This window comes from Strongylocentrotus purpuratus, unplaced genomic scaffold (assembly GCF_000002235.5).
Source record: "Strongylocentrotus purpuratus isolate Spur 01 unplaced genomic scaffold, Spur_5.0 spur5_scaffold_6, whole genome shotgun sequence".
Taxonomy (NCBI): domain Eukaryota; kingdom Metazoa; phylum Echinodermata; class Echinoidea; order Camarodonta; family Strongylocentrotidae; genus Strongylocentrotus; species Strongylocentrotus purpuratus.
This window is the reverse complement of record NW_022145612.1, coordinates 9,579,835-9,599,642: the sequence shown is the minus strand read 5'-3', so window position 1 is coordinate 9,599,642 and position 19,808 is coordinate 9,579,835. Positions and strand designations below refer to the sequence as shown.

The 19,808-nt window shown below is 38.6% G+C and overlaps 1 protein-coding gene across 2 annotated transcripts; it reads right to left on the bottom strand.

Moving 5' to 3' along the window:
- Nucleotides 1-1,354: 1,354 nt before the first annotated feature.
- Nucleotides 1,355-19,315, bottom strand: LOC580562 (kelch-like protein 2). 2 transcript variants are annotated; one of them, XM_011671712.2, is made up of 2 exons: nt 18,409-19,315; nt 1,355-4,542 (listed from the first exon to the last, which is right to left on the bottom strand). In XM_011671712.2, exon 2 carries the CDS (start codon nt 4,431-4,433, stop codon nt 2,337-2,339), a length of 2,097 nt encoding a protein of 698 aa, XP_011670014.2. In that variant the 5' UTR covers nt 4,434-4,542; nt 18,409-19,315; the 3' UTR covers nt 1,355-2,336. The 2 variants fall into 2 exon arrangements, with proteins under 2 accessions (XP_011670014.2, XP_030828963.1); XM_030973103.1 differs by lacking the exon at nt 18,409-19,315 and adding an exon at nt 7,623-8,846.
- Nucleotides 19,316-19,808: the final 493 nt, after the last annotated feature.

Below are 19,808 nucleotides of genomic sequence, written 5' to 3'. Positions count from 1 at the left end.
GACGCCCGACAGATACCAAGATTTCTTGTTCCCGTTGAATACGAGGCGTCGATCATTTCAATTGCGTCAGGCCTACACGCTAGTAGAGGGGGAAGGGGGGGGGGGGGGGAATAAACGCATGTCATGGGCCAATAAATATACAATTTCATTGTAATATAGCGCAACGCATATACCCCTTGCCTGTTCTTCGTGTACAAAGGGCATGCATAAATGGGTAAATTTCGCATCAGGCGTTGTCAAGTGGCAAGTGTGAATCTGCTTTACGTATGAACAAAGATGTGTTAATCATAGCAGGCGAACTATATAAAGAACAATGTCAACTTTCAAATGTTGAATTGGATTATTTAGTTCCACATAGAATGATACTCATCCAAGGTGAATAATAGACTGTAGAATAGAACTTCTTTTAGTGAAGGATTTATAACAATTTGTCCTAGTAGTACTGAATTCAAGGTGTGTCAGTGTATTATGACAAAATTAACAAAAACAATATTTCATGTGACCAGTATTATTTCATCATTTATAGGATGTTAGGGTTTTTTCCTGCAAAATACTTCATTCTGTCGGACTTTATAAATCATAAACGTTGATTCCTCCAAGAATGTTCTCTTATGTCCGCTGCAACAAAAGGCACCTTATCAAGCTCAGCACGCAAAAGAAAGCAGACAGCTCATGATCCAGTTAATCAACACAAATTGTTTATTGTTGTTTTTGCATTACCATTGTGTACGGTGCCGATTTCAAAGCGTCAAAGACTACGCCAGCAGGAAACGCCTCAAGCAACGGCCATTATAATCACTTATCAACCATGTCTACAGTCAAAGATCTAAAGTAGGAGTATAAGTATATGCACATTGAACACTGGGTTGCTTAACAAACATAGCTTGCAGAATTAAATCGGTACATGGAAATATTTGTGTGACAGTGGAAATGCATTATGGAACTAGAGGTAAGGTAAAGAACACATTTAAACATGTTCCTTTGCGTCAATTGATTATTTGATATTGAGTAAATGAGCGAGTTCACGGTTGCCAGTCTCACAATGAGCAGATTAAGGTCATTGCAGAACAAATTTTGAAATACACGGAGACGAAATACTGGATACGTGCTCATGAAAGTTATGTAATCATTCATACACAGACAGTGCACTCCATGATACACAGGTGGAAGTATTCTTTGAAAAGGGGAAACAAAGGCTCTTTATATAGCACCTCCATCGCTGTAGGAGTGATTATTTTCAAAATGTGCAAAGTGGGACCTCTTCATGTTTCGAAGACTGTGAATATTCGGGGTCATTGCAGTAATGTGCTAACCGTGAACTGTTCTATTAAAAAAGAATGTTACTACGCCCGCCCCCCCCCCACCGATACAGAAAGAGGGGTGATTGTTCCGTTATGGCCCATTTTCGGACGAACCATAAAAGCTTGTTCTTGTGATTAGTCAAAACATTATATCCGTGTCTAGATGCAACGTCTGGGCGAGCATTGTGCATTTAAATGCAGGAAGGTCTTTGATTGCGGGCATCCAAGTAGACTGGTAGCCCACGATACAGAAAATTGTCAGTACCTGTCGGTCTTGTGGGCCATTTAACAGCCGATATTGTAGCTGTCGTGGGCTATCGGTCTAGGTGGCTATCCGTCCTATGGGCTTTAGCCCGGTGATTGACGCAGTAGGAACAACAATTAGTGTGCAACATCTTTAATGTAAAAGCCATCTAAACTGTAGAAAAACACCCATGCTTTTGTAAAACAGCGACTCAACAAAGCGCAAATATGTAGAACATGTATTGTTCCTGTAAAAAAATGAACAAAACGGTAAAGGGCATGCAAGTATGAATATAATATCATTGATTATGTATTAAATCAGGAAAAATTATTCCTATATGTCACTTGTTCCTACATTCGAAACGTTAAGGTGAGGTGAAGATATATTTCCTAGAATAAAAAACATTGAAAACCATACTGGAGCTCTATTTCTTATCTTCGGGTAATAGGTCAATTCAGTTTTGTATTCCACAAGTATTCTTTCTTTGTATACTCGATCTGAAACTGTAAATATTCTTTTCCTTCCGCCATAAGTAAATGCATTCGTGTAGCACCAGACATCAGATTTGCATTCATAGTACCATATTTTCAATGGGGGCTTTTATTTGGAATTATCAACTTGATTCAACAAAACGATGTACAATGATGCAAACAATAACGTTCGTACCATTCATCTAAAATATTGCACAAAATTGAATAACACCATTTTTTATGCAGTATTCATGCTAAATGGTGCGATATTATTGCTCGCCTCAGTATGTGATCAAATGAGTCACTTCTTTTTGGTTTTCTCTATTCGCTATCTTTGGACATTCTGGCGACGAGACAGCAAAATGGCGCAGCTATAGGTGGCCACGTGCCCTTATCTTCTTCCCATTCCGTCGCGTTTGATTCAAGCTTCCAGACCTTCGCCTCGCAGTCCTCCAGTCCATTTTCTCCGCCAAAAATGTGGATAGTGCCGCCTAAAACTGCTGTGACGAAAGACATCCTTCCTTCTGGGAGCTCTGGTCCGAACCGCCACTCGTTATTATCAGGGTTGTAGATTTCGACCGATTTGAGCATGTTCTCTGGACCTACCTCACCCATCGCTACGCTTCCTCCTATGACGTAAATTTCCCGATTCGTCACAGCAACACTGGCGCAAGTACGCGGTAGGATCATGTTGGCAACCGTGTCCCAACTATCAAGGCGAGGATTGAAGCAGAAAAGAGCGTCAAGAACCGTATCTTCAGACTCTCCACCGATACAGTACAATCGCCCTCCTACGGCAACGGCTTTATGACCGAACCTGACAGCCTGTGGCATTGGGGACGTCTGCTTCCAGATGTTGGTGGCAGGATTGTAACACTCGACGCTAGAAAGAGTATCGTCACCATCACAACCCCCGACAGCGTAGATCAGACCGTCCAATACCGCCAGACTAAAGTTACAACGGCCGACGTTCATCGCGGCTCGCGGTAACCATTTCTTTTCAAATTGATCAAAGAGAAAGAGACCGCTTCTGCGATTGGAATATAAACGTCGCCCGCTATATTCGGTGGGCTGTTTCGCCATGGTGTAGATGTTGTTTTCACCGGTTATGACACATTCGGCATCGTCCATCAGTTCGGGTAGTGCCTTAACGCGGTAGGCTGTGGTTTGCTTGATATCACTTAGCATTTCACTCATGTTGGTAAGGAAGACAAACATGTCTGCGAATGGCATTCCCTTTCGCGCGGTAGTGTTGACCTTTGTCATGTCCAGATCCTGGCGACGATCCCGTAGAACATGATACTGTAACGCGCTATCGATGATCTGTTGACAACCCTTGTTATGCGACACGATGCGATCGCGTTCAACGACATCATGGATGTAGTATGGGCTGATCAGTCCAAATCGAATGTGAGACACAACATCAGCGAGGTCTGCTCGACGCGAATCTGGGTCGTGCTTGGCCCAAGCCATCACGCTTTCATAAACCACTTCCTCGTTGTCTACATTCAACTCATCTCTCGCAATAATATCGATAACTTTGTCTTTCCCTAAGGTGACAAACTCTTCCTCTTTACAAACTTCGATGAAATTGTCCATAACCACAGTTTTGGCCAGCTCCTCGAGCTTGTCGCAGTTGTGTGCGACAGCAAAGAAGTAGATACCGATTGCGTTGGAGACAGTAATGTGTTTCTCCAGGAACCGTGCGCACGCGTCGCGTAATGTTGGCATCTGGAACATATTGACTGCAAGCATAAGTCCCTGCACATTATCTTCATTGATCTCTATTTGTGAGGTGTAGGCATAGTCCAGGATAAGCCGCATTGAAGGTGCATCTATACCGATTAAACGGATCTTACTTTGTCTGCTCTCTGCTAGGTTCGTCGTGAACATGGCATTGAAGTACGGGCTGCTCGCGGCCAGCACGCATTTATGACACGGGAATTCCTCATCGTCAACAATCAATGTCACATCGACCAAAGCCCCTTGTTCGTACAATGACTTGAGTCCATGAACTACCTCTGAAACGTGCTTATTGTCCTCGAATTTGTATTTGTCAGGGAAATTATCCAGAGAATCCTGCGGCTCGAGCTTAGCACGTAGCTTTGCTTTGCTCCCCTGACGTTCGATGATTGCCTGCTGCTTGTCACCAACCACCTCTATCCCTGCAAGCATCGAAGCGAGAGCAACAGTGTGAGAACCCGAACCAGAAGTGCCGTAGCTAGACGAAGGCCTAGATGAACTGCTGTAAGGTGCCGTAGATGATGTCGTTGATGAATACGAGCTGCCAGTTGACGTTGAGGACGGGGTAGTACTGGCGCCAGAGATGCTCCGACGGTCTCGGACCCGGTAGGAGTAGGAGTATTCGTCACTACCACCAAGCAAGGATGCAGACGTCTCCATGGCAGCTATTGTCATGTTACGTCTGCGCCGGGCTGGGGTCCCTATCGTGAGAGCTTGGTGGGCGTAACCAATAGAGAATCAGTGTCGTCTGCGTTAAGTGATGAAAAAGACGAACACTGGGTATCTGTCAAAGAAAAAGAGATATAAAGAAGATGAATATGCGTTCTTATCACATATTATTATTGGCATTACATTTAAAAAACAGTATAATTGTTATCGTCTGTATTAAAGGGAAAAGTAACGTAACGTTAGCTTAAGGAGAAAATCGTGCTTTCTTCTAAATTTATTCTCATTATTACGCATAAGAATATTCAGGGCCTCTGATTGGTCAAAACTGTAGGCATGAAATTTGCTGCTGACTGCTAGGCAGTACAGCGTTAAAAGTGACGAATGGAAACGCGCAGTCAAGACACCCGTAATTTTCCCTACAATAACTATCGAATACAAAACAGGCATAATGTTTTATATATATATATTTTTTTCAGTTAGGGATTCACACGGGGGATGCTGTATATAAAAAAAAAACTATTGATATTAAAAATTTACCTCCTTGGTTGTCTCGAGCCTGCACTATGCCCCCGACTTCGTTTTGGGTCACAGTACAGTTCCGAGAACGCCTTTGGCAATAGTTTTAAGAAGTCAATATTTGTACACTATTTTGTATACACGTCACATTAAAAAACATTAGAATATTTAACAGTCTTCATTAAGTCGTAAAGGAAATGACATTAGATTATCGCATAAAGTACCCCAACACCATCAACAAAAAATAAAACCACATGATCATAGAGGAATATAAAAAGACGGGAAAAAAGAAAGAAAACCACCATCTACAGAAAAAACTATTACGTTAACTTATGAAGTTACTCCATGGAAAAGAATTGGAGTGTAAAGCTGATAAAAACTTCCCTCGAAAAGATCTTTATGCAACTGAGCAAGTCTATTTCTTTCAATAAATAGAGCTTACAAAACAAAATCACCAAGCAAAATAATATCGAAACTATAGCGGGAGAACTTTGGATTATAAGCGAATTTAATGTCCAATTTGTGAGTACTTTGTTCATTTTCTACACTTTTTACGTATCTGGTTGAAATAACGGTATGGTGGTGTGAGCATAGTCCGCGCGTGACCTAGTTCGCTATCTCGAAAATGTGATATCACCAATGGAAAGAGGAACATAAGATTACCAAGAGACGAAATTTTCTTTGGAATTGGGTGTGGAATTATTGACAAAAGGTCGGCAAAATTTGCAGTCATTTGCGTCCGTTCTAAAAAATTATGAACTTACCGATAACGGTCTGAAAATCTTAATTTTGAGAGCGGATATCACCAAAATTGTAAGTAAAAAGTTACACCAAATGATTGTATGACATCTTGCATTGCAAATTATGAAATTACCTTATGTTTGATGGATCGCATTTTTTGATAAATCAGCTGTAAACCCCCGTGCGGGAAGTTTTTATGACTTTTTTTTTATTTGCAGCGCGAACGCCTATCCGACACCGAATTTTTAGATCGCGATATTTCCGGAATCTTTTGACAATAAATTTTCTAGTAAAACCCTTTGCCGTCCATTTGATAATATTTGACATAAATACATTTGTTTAGAATATGAGAAATTATAGACAGAGTTTGGCGAATATCACATTTTCTAATATTTTCAAAAATCTCCGCGAACCATCATACTGTGTTTTTGACCGTGTATCAATGCCAGTTGGCCACGCATAAAATGCAAGGCGTACACATAATATTATGTTGATTAATTGGATTGTTGTCGTTGGCCCGAGGGAATGTTACTCAAGTGAATTTGCTTGGTACGTGAGGACACTCTCCGTTTACTACCTATCATTTTTTTTTTAAATCGCTTCTTTTTGTAGATTGCATACATACTTGAGTTATATTTGTTACTATGCCAATGACAGTGCAGTACTGTACGGAAATATAATCTTAAAATCTCAGCAAAGAGGGCATTTGATATTGAACAAAATTCCAACAAGGGCACATAAAATAACAACAACAACGAGCAAACAAACAAACAAACAAAACAATGATTACCCATTTTTAGGAAGAACCTATTTTATTCACTATTTTTTCCAAAACAATTTTAGTGAGGCAGTGAATAATTTAGTAAATTTGAACGAAATGTAGGGCCAAAAAACACGTTGTTTCGATGGTAAACAGTACAAAAAAATGGAGTCAATCTGCTAATTCTTGTTTGGCGCTTTACCAGACCATTTTGCAAAGAGTTGGGGTGTCGGCATATTTACCACAAAGTTTGCAGAGGATTTACCAACATGCGATATTTTTTACTTACAAAGATGAATATTCAAATCGCTCATAAATTTATGCTAAAAGAGTTTCTAAAGTTTGCTTTACGTACAGGCAGAAGAAAAGCGTTATCAGTATTTAATAATAGTACATTTATAAAGCGCAGAAACTATCCAACATTAGGTATATATTCTACTGCGCTACAAGAGTCGACAAATTTAACCGGGAGGGGGTCTCCCACACACAACACACATACACACACACACATACTCTGTCTCTCTCTCTGTCTCTCTCTGTCTCTCTCTGTCTCTCTCTGTCTCTCTCTCTACCCATAATGATAAACCTCCCTGCGCCTCTGCACTATTATATCCACAGATTCATTGAAGAAGAATCACGTACAAACCGGAATTGGATAACAGCATTAAGGGGAGGGGGCTTTACGATTCTTAATGGAAGTCAAAATTGAATGGCACGCGAGGGAGGAATGTATGATGACAAGCATTGATATTACACTGCATCAAAACGAAAGTGATATATCTACGTGTTACATACTCACATAAGAATATTATGACATGAAATGACTTCCAAGGTAGCCTCGAGAAAGTATAAATGTTATAAAATATATAGGATATCATTAAAAATACTGTACATGACCAAGAAATACACTTTAATCTTTAACCTAATAAAGTGATAGATATACAGACAATAATATGCTTGGCTACGGGAATATTCTCTACTCGGTTAACTTCGACTCTGGTTTGCTCACATGTTTGGCCCATGTAAATACACAGTTTGAAGAAGAAAAAAAAAGGTCAACATTTTAGATTTTCAATTTAATTTGATGAGCCTTGATATAAGCAGACTGTTGTCTAAGCTAACCGAGTTAAGAATGTTGTTTGGGTCGTTTAGACTGGTTAACACTGAGCTGCGCCTACTCATTGAATTGGTCCATCGTGACGTCAGGGGGCTTCGTCATTCCGGCGAGGGTGTGGTTTGCAATAACTCCACTTCCGAATGTGACGATGACACAGTCGTCATTCCTGACGAAGGCGACGATGATCCTGACGATACATTGTTGGACGATATGACCACTATCGTGATGATGGCCACCGTGAGAATGAGTATGAGTAAGACTATGAACAACGCGATGCGACGGTTCTGTTGATTACCACAATCCACCATTTTGAATGTTGTATGCGCTACCTCGGGGGCTCCCTTTAACCAACACTTTTAATGACACCAATTAGCTGTGAGAGGGCAGGACAAGCACTATCCAGTTTGCGTAAAACAAATTCCATCAATCTTTAAAGAATCTCATCTATTGGCTCCGTAAACGAGTCCTCATTAGCAAAATGGACAATATTAAGTGACGGAAGCAAAATATAAGCGAAAGGAATTCAAGATGTCCAAGTGATGAATGTTCCCCTTACAAATGGCGGTAAGAAAACAGAATCAGCAATATCCCCAAGCCCTTCACGGTACCTCATCTAACATCGTGACTGAGATGAATTCGGTATGGCGGGCCTGTATCTGGTAATTTTGTCACGCTGCGTTGCATTCACCAATATTTCATACCAAAATATCCGTGTGCTTGACAGGCACGGTCCCGTGATTGAACCAACATGCGCCTGTCGCAGTCGATTATCGCAACGTTAATCGTGACCTTAACTACCTGGAGCTTTCAAAGGAAGGATGAACTAGGAGAGACGCATCCCTGTCATTTAGAAACCTGACTGTGATGAACAGTCGCAGCCGCTGTCGCAGACATCAGCGATGTCGAAGAGATACCAATCGAAAAAACTGACGCTGAATGAATAGTGAGATCTATTCGACAAGGATTATGTTTCGTTTGCACCCCGGACTCAAATGTACTCCTTCCCAACTTTTTAAAGATGCAGTAATAATTCCTCCGCACAGTTTTCACAAGGGTCCTTTTTCGGAGCTGGCATAAATAGCTCAAAAATTGGAGGTGTAGAAAGTCTGCAGTTTCTATCCTACAAACCCCTCTTCCACGGTTCTTTGGTGTGCATTCGTCACAATGAAACAGAAACCAAAGAATTAGGCTTCATCGCTCCTTTTTTGTTGTTGATATTCTCTGCATCGCATAACACCGGTTAACGGACATAATATGCCTTCTTAAACTGCAAAATACACGGAAGGACAAGATGTATCAATAAAATAAAGTAGGATTACAATCACACGTTTCGTAACCAAGCGGGATAGCTCCTCATCTATGGTCGTTGAGAAATGGCACATTCCGTGTGTAATTGAACGTGGCAGAGGCTTACTTCTAAACTCTCTTTGGGTATAGGGGGGGGGGGGGGTGGAATGCATTCCGAAGGTGAGGAATGGCTGGGGCATGCTGCAGGGCACGCATACACTAATGCATATTGGTGAATATTGTGTATTAATGGCGACCAAAAATGCAGCGGAGAGTCGAATCAGGGGGAGAGATGGAGTCATGGAGAGATGGAGCAGTGCATGGAATGAGAGAAATTGAAGGAATGAACACGCCTTCCATTTGGAACAGACATTGTTACCCAAGTAACGGTAGATGGGACGAATATTTTAGGAATAGGAGAATAAAAAATAGCAACCAGAGCAAAAGCGCAGCTTGGGTACCGTCATAGGGGCTGGGGATTTTATTATTTTAATGCCTGTTTATTAGATATGTAGTGCAATGGAGGCTGTTGTATTTTTTCATTTTTCCTTTCACGTTCATCGTTCTTTCCAGCTGTTCGCTATTTCCATTGCGTTTTTACGCGTACTCCTCTAATTGACATGGTGGTGGTAATTAGTGAGCAGAGATGTAAAACATGACGAACGAAACATAAGATATATCTTCATTGAAACTCCTTGCCAATGCTATAATTACTTTTGCGTTTTATTTTGTTGTTTTGTTCACTTTCCATAGATGAAATTGGATGCTAATGTAAGATTTAAGATGTTAAAAGGGTAATGCAGGAGGGAGTAAACGGATGGCCCCCTCCTCCCCTCGTTGACAAAGTTCGGTAGAGAAATGTATATTTTTGTTATTGTTTATATTGTCAGCAATGTTAATTTCTAACATTCTTATAAATTCTAATAATCTCTATACAATAAGTTTCGATCAACACCCTCTGTATATGATGATTTTGTGTACTACTTGGAGCATTGATACACTCATTTTGGGGGCATGAATTTCTAGCATTTATTAGAAATTTCCCATCACACGATTATACCAGAGATCTAACAATGCAAACAAAGATTGTATAGAGACTTCAAAGGTGTAGCATATGTGCATTAGCATATATTTCTTTGCTTGCTTCATTCCTGACAGACTTAGTGTAGTAAAAGAAAATCAACTATTAAAACAAACAAATTATTCCTGACAAACTTATTGAATAATTTAAAAAAAATCAACTATACGTTCTACATAATTGAGGTACTTGTAAAGTACTGTTATCTGAGGAAACACTCAAGATTTCTACCAATTTATGGCGCAGTGATATCATTTTGCGTGTTGAGACTGAAGTTCCTAAATAATTTAATGGGCTTCATAACCCAGATAATAGGAGTGAAAGTATATAACAAATTATAATGAACATCTGGGAAATCCCGCATGACACAGATAAACCGCAAGAAGTAAAAAAAAAAAAAGAAATTGCCAGCCGATCGTATGCAGAAAAGTATACCAATCCAGATTTTTCACTTTCTCCCTATGAAGGTACCTGCAAAATGTGATAACAGTCCTTTTTTTTGTTCGATGTTCAGAGATTCATTGCGCGCCACCCCTCTCCCCGTTACAGACTCCTAAAACCGCCCCTAATCGAGTTGACCATGCCCCGCTCAACCCCTGTCCGGGACTTTCCTTGAGACGCCATCGGGGCAGAGATCCCGTTTAACACATGCTCAGGTAATTACCACGCGAGGAGAGACATATGAACGCCTGCAGCGCGTGACATTTACAGATAGCTTTAATTTTCCTCTGTGTTCACACATGCATGAATAAAATTTGAATACTTATCTTTAGGTTTCATCAAGCAATTTCAATCCGAAAATGCCCGCATTGTCATTTTTTCTCTTCCTCCGTGAATGTGTAACGAGCTCGGAAGAGGAATTAGTACATTTAGGAATGCGCGCCAGTAACAAGGAGTTTAAAGAAGCACATTGTATAATTCCTTAGAATTTATCTAAAGATTCTAAAATAATTCGTGCGTATATTTTCTTATTTGACTGTGCATTTAATACGGTCCATTTAAATGCATCTATACCTTGAACCAAAGACCCCTCGATCTAGACTAGATAGGCCTATGGCTTTTCCCATTAAAAAAATATGCATGTATGTATGATATTTGGTTTTGGTGATGTGGCGCACCTGAACGGAACGGATATAATCCCCACGTTCTTGTTCAAAGGAAAAAGACAGTACTTCAGTGCCTACGATATTCGAAGGGTATGCCAAAGAACATTTTGCCTCCCCTTTGAATGGATATCCCAGCACCAACCCCTGCTAAACGATTTCTGGGTATGCCACTGTCTTGCAATGAGCTCTCTCGAAGCATGCAAAGCGGCCATGTCATAAATGTGTCCAGACTAATGAGATTTGTTTGTCACTCGGTTTAGTGTTTCTCTTTAATAGTTCTCATGAAATTAGTTTTACCGGAAGAGAAAAGCTCAAATATATCACAGCTATAGTATATCAAACTTAAAAAAAAAAAAACAGACTTGTGTTCATCATTGGACATAGTGATATACGTCATGTTTATTTAGGAAAAAAAGCTATATTATGATCTGCCTTTTTTGATGGGAAATATTTCTTTTAACAAATGATAATTATTCTTTGCAAATGTGCACTGCCTCTTGTGCAGTCGGTGATGATAATAACAACAATAACCCTTTTACTAGAATATATTATGTATTGCACAAAATTAAGCTTTGTAATGTAACTTATCTTGGAATCTAAAAGTAGGCAGTAAATTAATAAGTTAATGTTTTGAAGACTATTGAACCGTGCTAGACCATACTCTCAATTCTAATAAACTAATATTTTAAATCATAGGATGGTGAATGGTAAAGCATTTAAAACAGATGGGTGACTTTTAAAAAAAATCACAGTGAAGTAAAAGGCCTGAGAAAAAAATGACAATCCGTAGAAAATCGAAGGTTTTATTATATTTTGGAAGAAAAGGCTATATGTGCCTGCAGCGAAATTCCCTATCCGCGACTAACTTATTTCATAATTATGTTGTGCTTTGGCATTCATGTAATATACATCTATATTTCTACTCCAAGTGCAAGCAGGGACTACAAGGTCTTGGTCCAAGACACACCAGCAAGAAAGGCATCATGATACTGATAACTCACACGTTCGTGCTATGATATCCTGCCACCAAAGATAAAATACAATCTCTCTTTCCTTACCCTTTCTCAGCCCCTGACCTTTTTTCTTTACGATGGCGTATTTTTACGATAGCGTCACTCTGGTAAAGGGTGTGGTTAATGCATGATTTACACCTATACCGCACACGCCAATAAGAATAGCAACACGATAACTCACAGCTTCGATATACATGGCTTCATGCTGTGCCACCGAAGATAAGATAACGATCTTCTATATGAGTCATATGTTATACATTCTATTGTGTCGGCATATCTGGGCTTTCAGCATGTCACATGGCACAATGGAAGAGGCTAGAGGGTCCGAAAGATAGTGACGGGGCGTTGTGCGATTAATTGATGGTATAATGATGGAACGTTTGATTACAGCGTGTGACATGATATTTCAATACAAGGTCCCGTCTTAATGCGAAGAGTTCCGACTCTTTCAAATCGATCGAAACTCAACCAGAGTGTGAAACCAATCGCAATTCTGTATAAGAAAGTATACAAGAAACGAATAGAACTATCTATCACATGACAATTTTTGAATCAACCTATGTAAAATTGAGGAAGCACAAAAACATTATTATGAACATCAGTATTATTTCCTTTGAAGGTAGATATAGGAAAAAGGATAACTAAAATTGTAAATTCACATTGGCTTAGGTACGATAATGTACATTTAACGGTGGAGCAGTAGATTATATCCCCCTAGAGGAACATCAACATCAGTGACAGGATGTTGATGGTTTTCTAGAGGTCCGCATCGCCTGCCAATATAGCCTGAATATTTTTGTTATGACGTAGTGATCTCTGACATTTTGTTTGATCAAAGGTCATTGTTACATCAGCTGACGATTTCATCCGTGTAATAAGCGATCACCAACGGCATTAAGGTTCATGCGCCATGACAGTTTGTGGACCGCTGTGAAGCAAATAGTGCTTCAATAATTAATCTATTAATCACAACGGTTCAAAACACGCTTCGCAGACTTTTGTTCCAATAAAAGCATATTCGGGCAGAAAATGAAATATAGTGCTGAGAGAGAAGTTATGCTGTAGTCCCTCCGTGGTCGAGAAGAGCCATTAACATATTAAATTAAAGGGCAGGTTATTTGAGGCCTGTATCATCGGCCGTAATTAGCTCATGAATATTTTTCCCATCCCCAAACATAATCATATTAGATGTTCCGATGATGCAATGTTAGCAATGATCAATCACATTTAGAATGGCTTTGAAGGGTCACCTTGGTAACCGAACATGACAGATGCGGTCTAAGTTTATGTTTGTAAGCTGTATAATGTGAAGTTAAATTGAGCTTAGTGGTCATTGTGTAGCACATCCAACATAGAAGAGTTTAAAGAGGAAACTGATGTTAAGACTTATTTAAACAGCTTCCCTATTTTCGTTGTGTTCCCGAGCGAAAGAATAGGCCTATCATTATAGCGATGTCACAAGGAAAGGATTACTCACGAACTTAAATAGATTAAAACTTGGTACCCAGTTTGTATGCCAAATAATTGTGTAGTTGTTGTCCTTTCCACACCTTTGTCCATGCAGTGGCAGTGATTTTCATTCCCCTTTGGGTTTATCAACAATGACTTTTTTGTTTTTTCAAGTCCCAAACCTTGTTATTTTTGCAATTTACTACAGAACTCGAAATTCAGAATGAGTTCTAGGCAGTTTCTTCCCAAATTGCATTAATTCTATTTAACATTAATCTTTAACCCCGCCTTTAAATAGTACATACGTTGTAAAGATCATCTAATGCTGATATGAAGTTACTATTATAGCAACTAGCGGTCAGTGCGGTCCTAGCTATCAACAAGTTTAATTCCAACCTTGATGAGATGACTAAACTCTGTTTTAAAATATCCGAGAAGGTAGTACTAGTATCCCAGTAGGCTATAGACGGGGCATAGACCGAATATCTCTGGAATGTCAAATGAGAGCGAATGGTATGTACAGAGATTGGGCCAGGCCAGATTGTAATTAGACACGTATAGCGTGGCATTGCGATCCCTGTATTAAATTGCTATACCAAACATGATCTGAAAAAGACACTGCTGTGTATTACCTGAAGGGGCCTGAACTTTACTATGTTGATGATAGTGTATAGAGTCAAAAGACTGTAGACGTCTATGGTTCAAACTGTACGATTATAATGTCGTTGTATAAAGAATGTAAAATCCACCAATGATAGAACGGTCTGCTATATGGATGTGAGACCAGTAGGAGATCATCACTTTCAGAGTATTCTTGGGAGATCGAAAAATTGCATATCGCCATGCATTATTCCTTCACCACTGGAGTGACCTTTCTCAGGATTAAAAGTAAAAAACTTTAACACGACTATTCAAAAAAGTCAAATCAAAACAAACAAAAACGACTCTGAGTAAAAGTTTCGTTGACAAGTTTGGCACAAAACTCGTGTTACTACAAAATTGCGCCAGTCCAGAGGCTGCGACGTGATAGAAGCAATAAAGATGATATAAGAAGGAACAGAAATCCAGAAGAATGATGACAATTTATGTCAAAAAAGCTTAATCGCGCATGTTCTTTTTAACACGCTCAATTATACAGTTTTATTGTTCATTTTAGGTATAGTTTTATATTCTATACTGGTTTAACATATTTTTCTCATTTCCTATATATAAATGTTCTTAAGGTAGGATTAAACGATTTCCCCTTTGTGTTTGAAAAAAAATGAATATACGTAGAATACCAAAAGTACCCCTTTGCCTTATCATCTCAAACTGTAAAGGTTATATGGCAACGTTGCTTAAAGGTCTATCAATCATACATTATTATGTGTACAATAACTAAGATTACAATAATTGAAAGGTGAAGGACATGTAGTTTCTACGAATTAATGAAATCATTCTAGTATTATAGTTGCCAGTAATATGACACGCTTTTCTATGATACATCGAGTAGCCAATGTCCACGCGTGATAGCCATTCATCATAATACTTCGACCGGATTTTCGGCACTTTATCTGGAGTTAGCATCCAAATTTGACATTTGACAGGGCTACTATGTCAAATACTGCATGTGAAAATGCCCTTTGCATTCTGTTAATGTTGGAATTTCGTGTCAAAGAAAACGAGGTTAAGAGTCAGGCAGATTAGAGGTCAAGATTGACCTGGGCTAGTTTCGTCCCCGTTTCGTCTCACAACGCCCCTTTAGAATCCTTGTAAAGTTAACGAGGTCGACGGTCAAAAGAGGTACAGATATCTTTATATGTCTGCCGTCCAGTTGAATCTTGATTGAATATAAACATGATGCATACCTCAATGATTTTATTATTAGCGCATTGTCATAAAGGGAGCACTTGCGACTGTTATGGCGCCATTAATAACCCACAGACATGTGAAAAGATTGCGAGCATTAGCTTAAAGCGCGAAATTGCGATTAAGGGGGCAACCATCAAAGTTAATATACCTAATGGTTAGATATAATAATAGTATGATACTAAAATCACAGATTTACATGATAATGGCTTAAGTAGTCAATTTGCAAGTACTCTGAATATTGCCTTAGGAGAGCACATGTTTGTTCATATTTTAAATGTTTTACTTTAAAAACCAAAACGAGTGTAAAGCCTATGTTTTACTTGAGTTAAACAAACTTTCATGGAAATGTAAGACCTGAGAGATGCTCAGAATTTGTTTTAATTATTATTTTGAATAAACATTTACGTCATACACTTAGAGTCATAAGAAGTGATCTACAACAATTATTGTAATTATTATCATAAACTAGTTATAGCTATATCTTGTTAAATGATATCATACCCATGTCGACAGAGATGATTAGTGTGCAGGAATGATAAAAAATTCTTGAAAGAGGTGGAGAGAAAAATATAAATATTAAAATAAGATGCCATACGAAATGAGCGTCAAATCATAAACCAGTTCTTAGTTCATCTCTTAATGCAAAGCAGTTATTGGAAATATCTAGTCTGAATCCTATCGTAATGAAGATGGCCTGACATTTGATTTCGAGCCAAGAATGCATTTATAAATAGGCGAGTTATTCCAAACAGCTTGAGCTGTAGGCTTACCTTACATACGTCAAAACAGAATAAAGACTAAAGTCAGGGGTCATGAAATTCCTAATATCTCATTACCATATTTTTCCTGTGCCAAAGACTATAATGAGTATGATTTGACACGTACACATATTAACGAATGGCATCATAAGGTTAAAGCGATTGAATTAGAATGTATAGGTATCTATAAACGTTATAAGTCTAAAAAATAACACGAGAAAAATTATTCTTTCAATGAGGTTTACTTTAGGGATTTAGACTTTTTTGGCGTAAAGTCCTAAACAATGAGATATTATTAAATTATTACAAAATTGTCTTTCTCAATTTCTCAGATAAGGCAATATTAAAGTCGAATCAAGTAAAAAAGGCGAAGGTGAAAATAGAATTAGTAAACCAGGGAATAGAAAACGACCAGGGTGAACGAACGGGAATTAAAAAGTAAAGACAACATGCTTTAATGATTTAGGGTTTTTACATTATTAATAAAGTCACAAAATAACAGAATATGAATATGAATGAAGAATATACTCAGAATAGAAGTTAAATTATCATTAACTGATTAGTAACATTTGTTAATTATATGACATTGTCAATGATAATAATTGTGGCTACAGAATAAAGAGTGTTAATTTTTAGTACTTTCTTCTAGTTATTGGCAAGCGATAATTTGGATATACGAACATTCGATAATTAGGGGTTCAAGTGATAGTAACAATGTTCGAGCTATTCAACAATTAGGAAGCTTAACTTAATGCTTTCACATAGTCGGGTTTTTTCTTGAAGAATAGTTATGACCTTACAAAATGTAAGTATTGTGATTAAATATTTACATGTATGTAATTAAATGCATTTTACTCTCCTTCGTAAGCATTGAAATGAAACAGTTGGAAAACATCCTTTCATGGGCCACTTTTAAGTTTAAATTTCAGACGTAGAAGGATTAAATCACCTGATCTAATATAAATCTGGATTTAGTTCTTGAAAACTTGTTGATGTATGAACAACACTATGTTACTTGATGTGCGAGTTCAGGTATTTTCTTTAAAATTTATGACAGCGCTAAACTTTTTAAAGATTTGATCTTTGTTGATTATTGTAGGGGTCGTTAGTAAATGAGCCGACTGCAAGACTACGAGCCGGCCTATTTTTGTATTACATCGTATAAATAATTATATAACATTTTCATATAACGTTATACAACTTTTCTCATCATAATTATATCAAAGGCATTACAAAACATCATCATGATCATCATCATCATTATCATAATTTTCTCATAATACATCATATTACGTCTACTATCTATTCCAGAAAAATATGTCCCAGATGTGATGGTGCTTCAATAATTTAATCTGTGCCTCGTGGAGACCGCCGGGTATAGTGGATTAGATCCGGGATGAAATGAAAACAGTCGTGGTAGTCCAAACAGGTGCTGGTGATTCCACAGATATTTCCTACGGTCAATGGGGGGTAGCACCGATTAACAAAATGGCGTTAACAGACACTGAGATTCCCCGCCATGGCGTTGTGTATAAGGTATCTCCCTGCATGCAGTGATGTTAGACCAATTAACACCGGCAGCACACAGTATACGTTGTTCCTTAGTGTCTTCCTGCCATGCTTCGTGATGTCTCTCAAAGCTTGAAAAGTTACAAGCATCCACGGTTTAAACCAAGAAATGTAAGTTTTGTTTTTTATTTGTGGACTCGTATCAAGAATGAGAGACTCTCTTTACCATCCATATCATTACTTCCATTAAGTTCAAAGGTTACCTATACGTCTGTACAGCAGTAAGTTGCAAGCTGTGTTTTTGGGGTCCAAGGAATTCTTTCGCCTTATAAACTCCATGGAAACAAATGAATCATAATGAAAATCAGTTATAATGTTGAGGATTCGCGTGCCCCATCTCGATATTCTCCTTGAGTTCCAATTGACATGTGCTCTTGCTTGCTAACAATATCACGTAAAACTTCCAAGACTAGAGACCAAAAGCAACATTCATATAAATATATTTCTTTTTGCCCATTGAGAGCTTCCGTGTCGTACGATGTCTTTTCGTTTTTGTGTTTTGATATACATTTTTTTCATTCTATAAGTTGACTCGACTTTTTACATCATTGTAAGAGAAACAAATAAAAGTAAAACATTATACATAACTTACCAATGCTTGTGTTCTAAAATGAATACTTAATCATCGCAAAGGCATTGCAAAAAAAAAAGAGCAATGAGACACATTCGAGAGATCTGTGAAAGAAATGAAAAACGTATACTAAGTAAAATGAAGAGGCAAATAAGTTCTACTCACAATGATAACCAGATGTGTTGATTGGGCAGCGGCTTGGGAACTTCTGGAAAGAGAAATTCAGATTCTTCTCTAGAGGGTGAAAGAAGCTGAGAAGGTTGAATATGAGGAGGAGATCCACTCAATTATCCTAAAGGTCAGGGGTGATAGAACCATACCCCTTTTACGCAACCAGTCCAAACAAACTTTGTAACCAAGTGAGAGGGGGTACGGTCCAACCGTCAACAACGTCCTAATTGCGCCTTCCCTGCCGCCTCCACGCAGCTTGATAGCAGAGGATCATCAACAATTCCGACTTCAAATGTCTCCCAGATAACACAAAGCCTTGGCTTTAAAATGACGTGAGCCGATGGAGAGACATGGACAACGGGGGAGTCAGATAGGCAGTCGAGAAATGTCGATCTACTCTCAGAGTGCTACACCTAAAAATAGCATATAGGACCCATAGATGCCTGTCGCGATTGGATGGTACAAGGAGTTCGATGGGACATGAAGCTTTAGGGTATAGTCCAGTGACGAAAAACGAATTTGAGATAAAGGTATGCAGACGCTTGTAGCCGTGCCTATAGGAATGAAAGTCTGGTGAGCTTTACAATCCCTCCAAGCTGGGTACTTTACGTCACCCTGATGGTATTCGTCGACCGGTCGAGTCAGGAGGTTGGGAGGGTGCAGAGAAAGAGAAACAACATCGACAAAAGTGATTCATATGCCATGCCATCAGTGAACACCAACTCAGTCCTGATATAGATCAGAAGCGTCGAGGCGAGTGTGGTATTTTGACACAGCTGTATTTAAATACATGCTAATCACCCTTCTTCCTTCTTGCCAATCAAACGTGAGGGCAGAAATCCATACTTGAGAAAAAAAATTCGTTTCAAGCCCTCACTACCTACAACCCTATCAGAATCATGCATGTTATTAATTACTTTTCAGATATCTTTCAAACAATATATTCCTCAGAAAAACGGTGTAATTTGATTCTTTCAAAATAATGAAGAAAAAAAAATACAATTTAAAAAAACAAAACAAAAAAAAATGCACATAACTTCCATACTTTATAATTGTTAACATTAGTGTTATTTTTTAGAGAAAAGATTGGTCGACTGTAATGAAAAAAAACCAATTCAAGAAAAAAAAGTTACAAAGTTAAGAGAAAACTTCTGACACAGCATCAATATCCCCCCGAACTAAAATCATGAGGGATACGATAAAGGACTTTAAACAGGTACGTTATGAAGTTTAGGGCTAACACCAAGTTTCCTCTCACCATCACGTATCCGATAAAAAAAAAATCACACGCACACTCACTTTGAACCTCAGTTCGCCCAGCGAGTCTTGCCTCGTACCCGCCTTGTTGAAGGCTATACTCCTAAAATGGAGAGGTGCATACCAGTGACGTCACG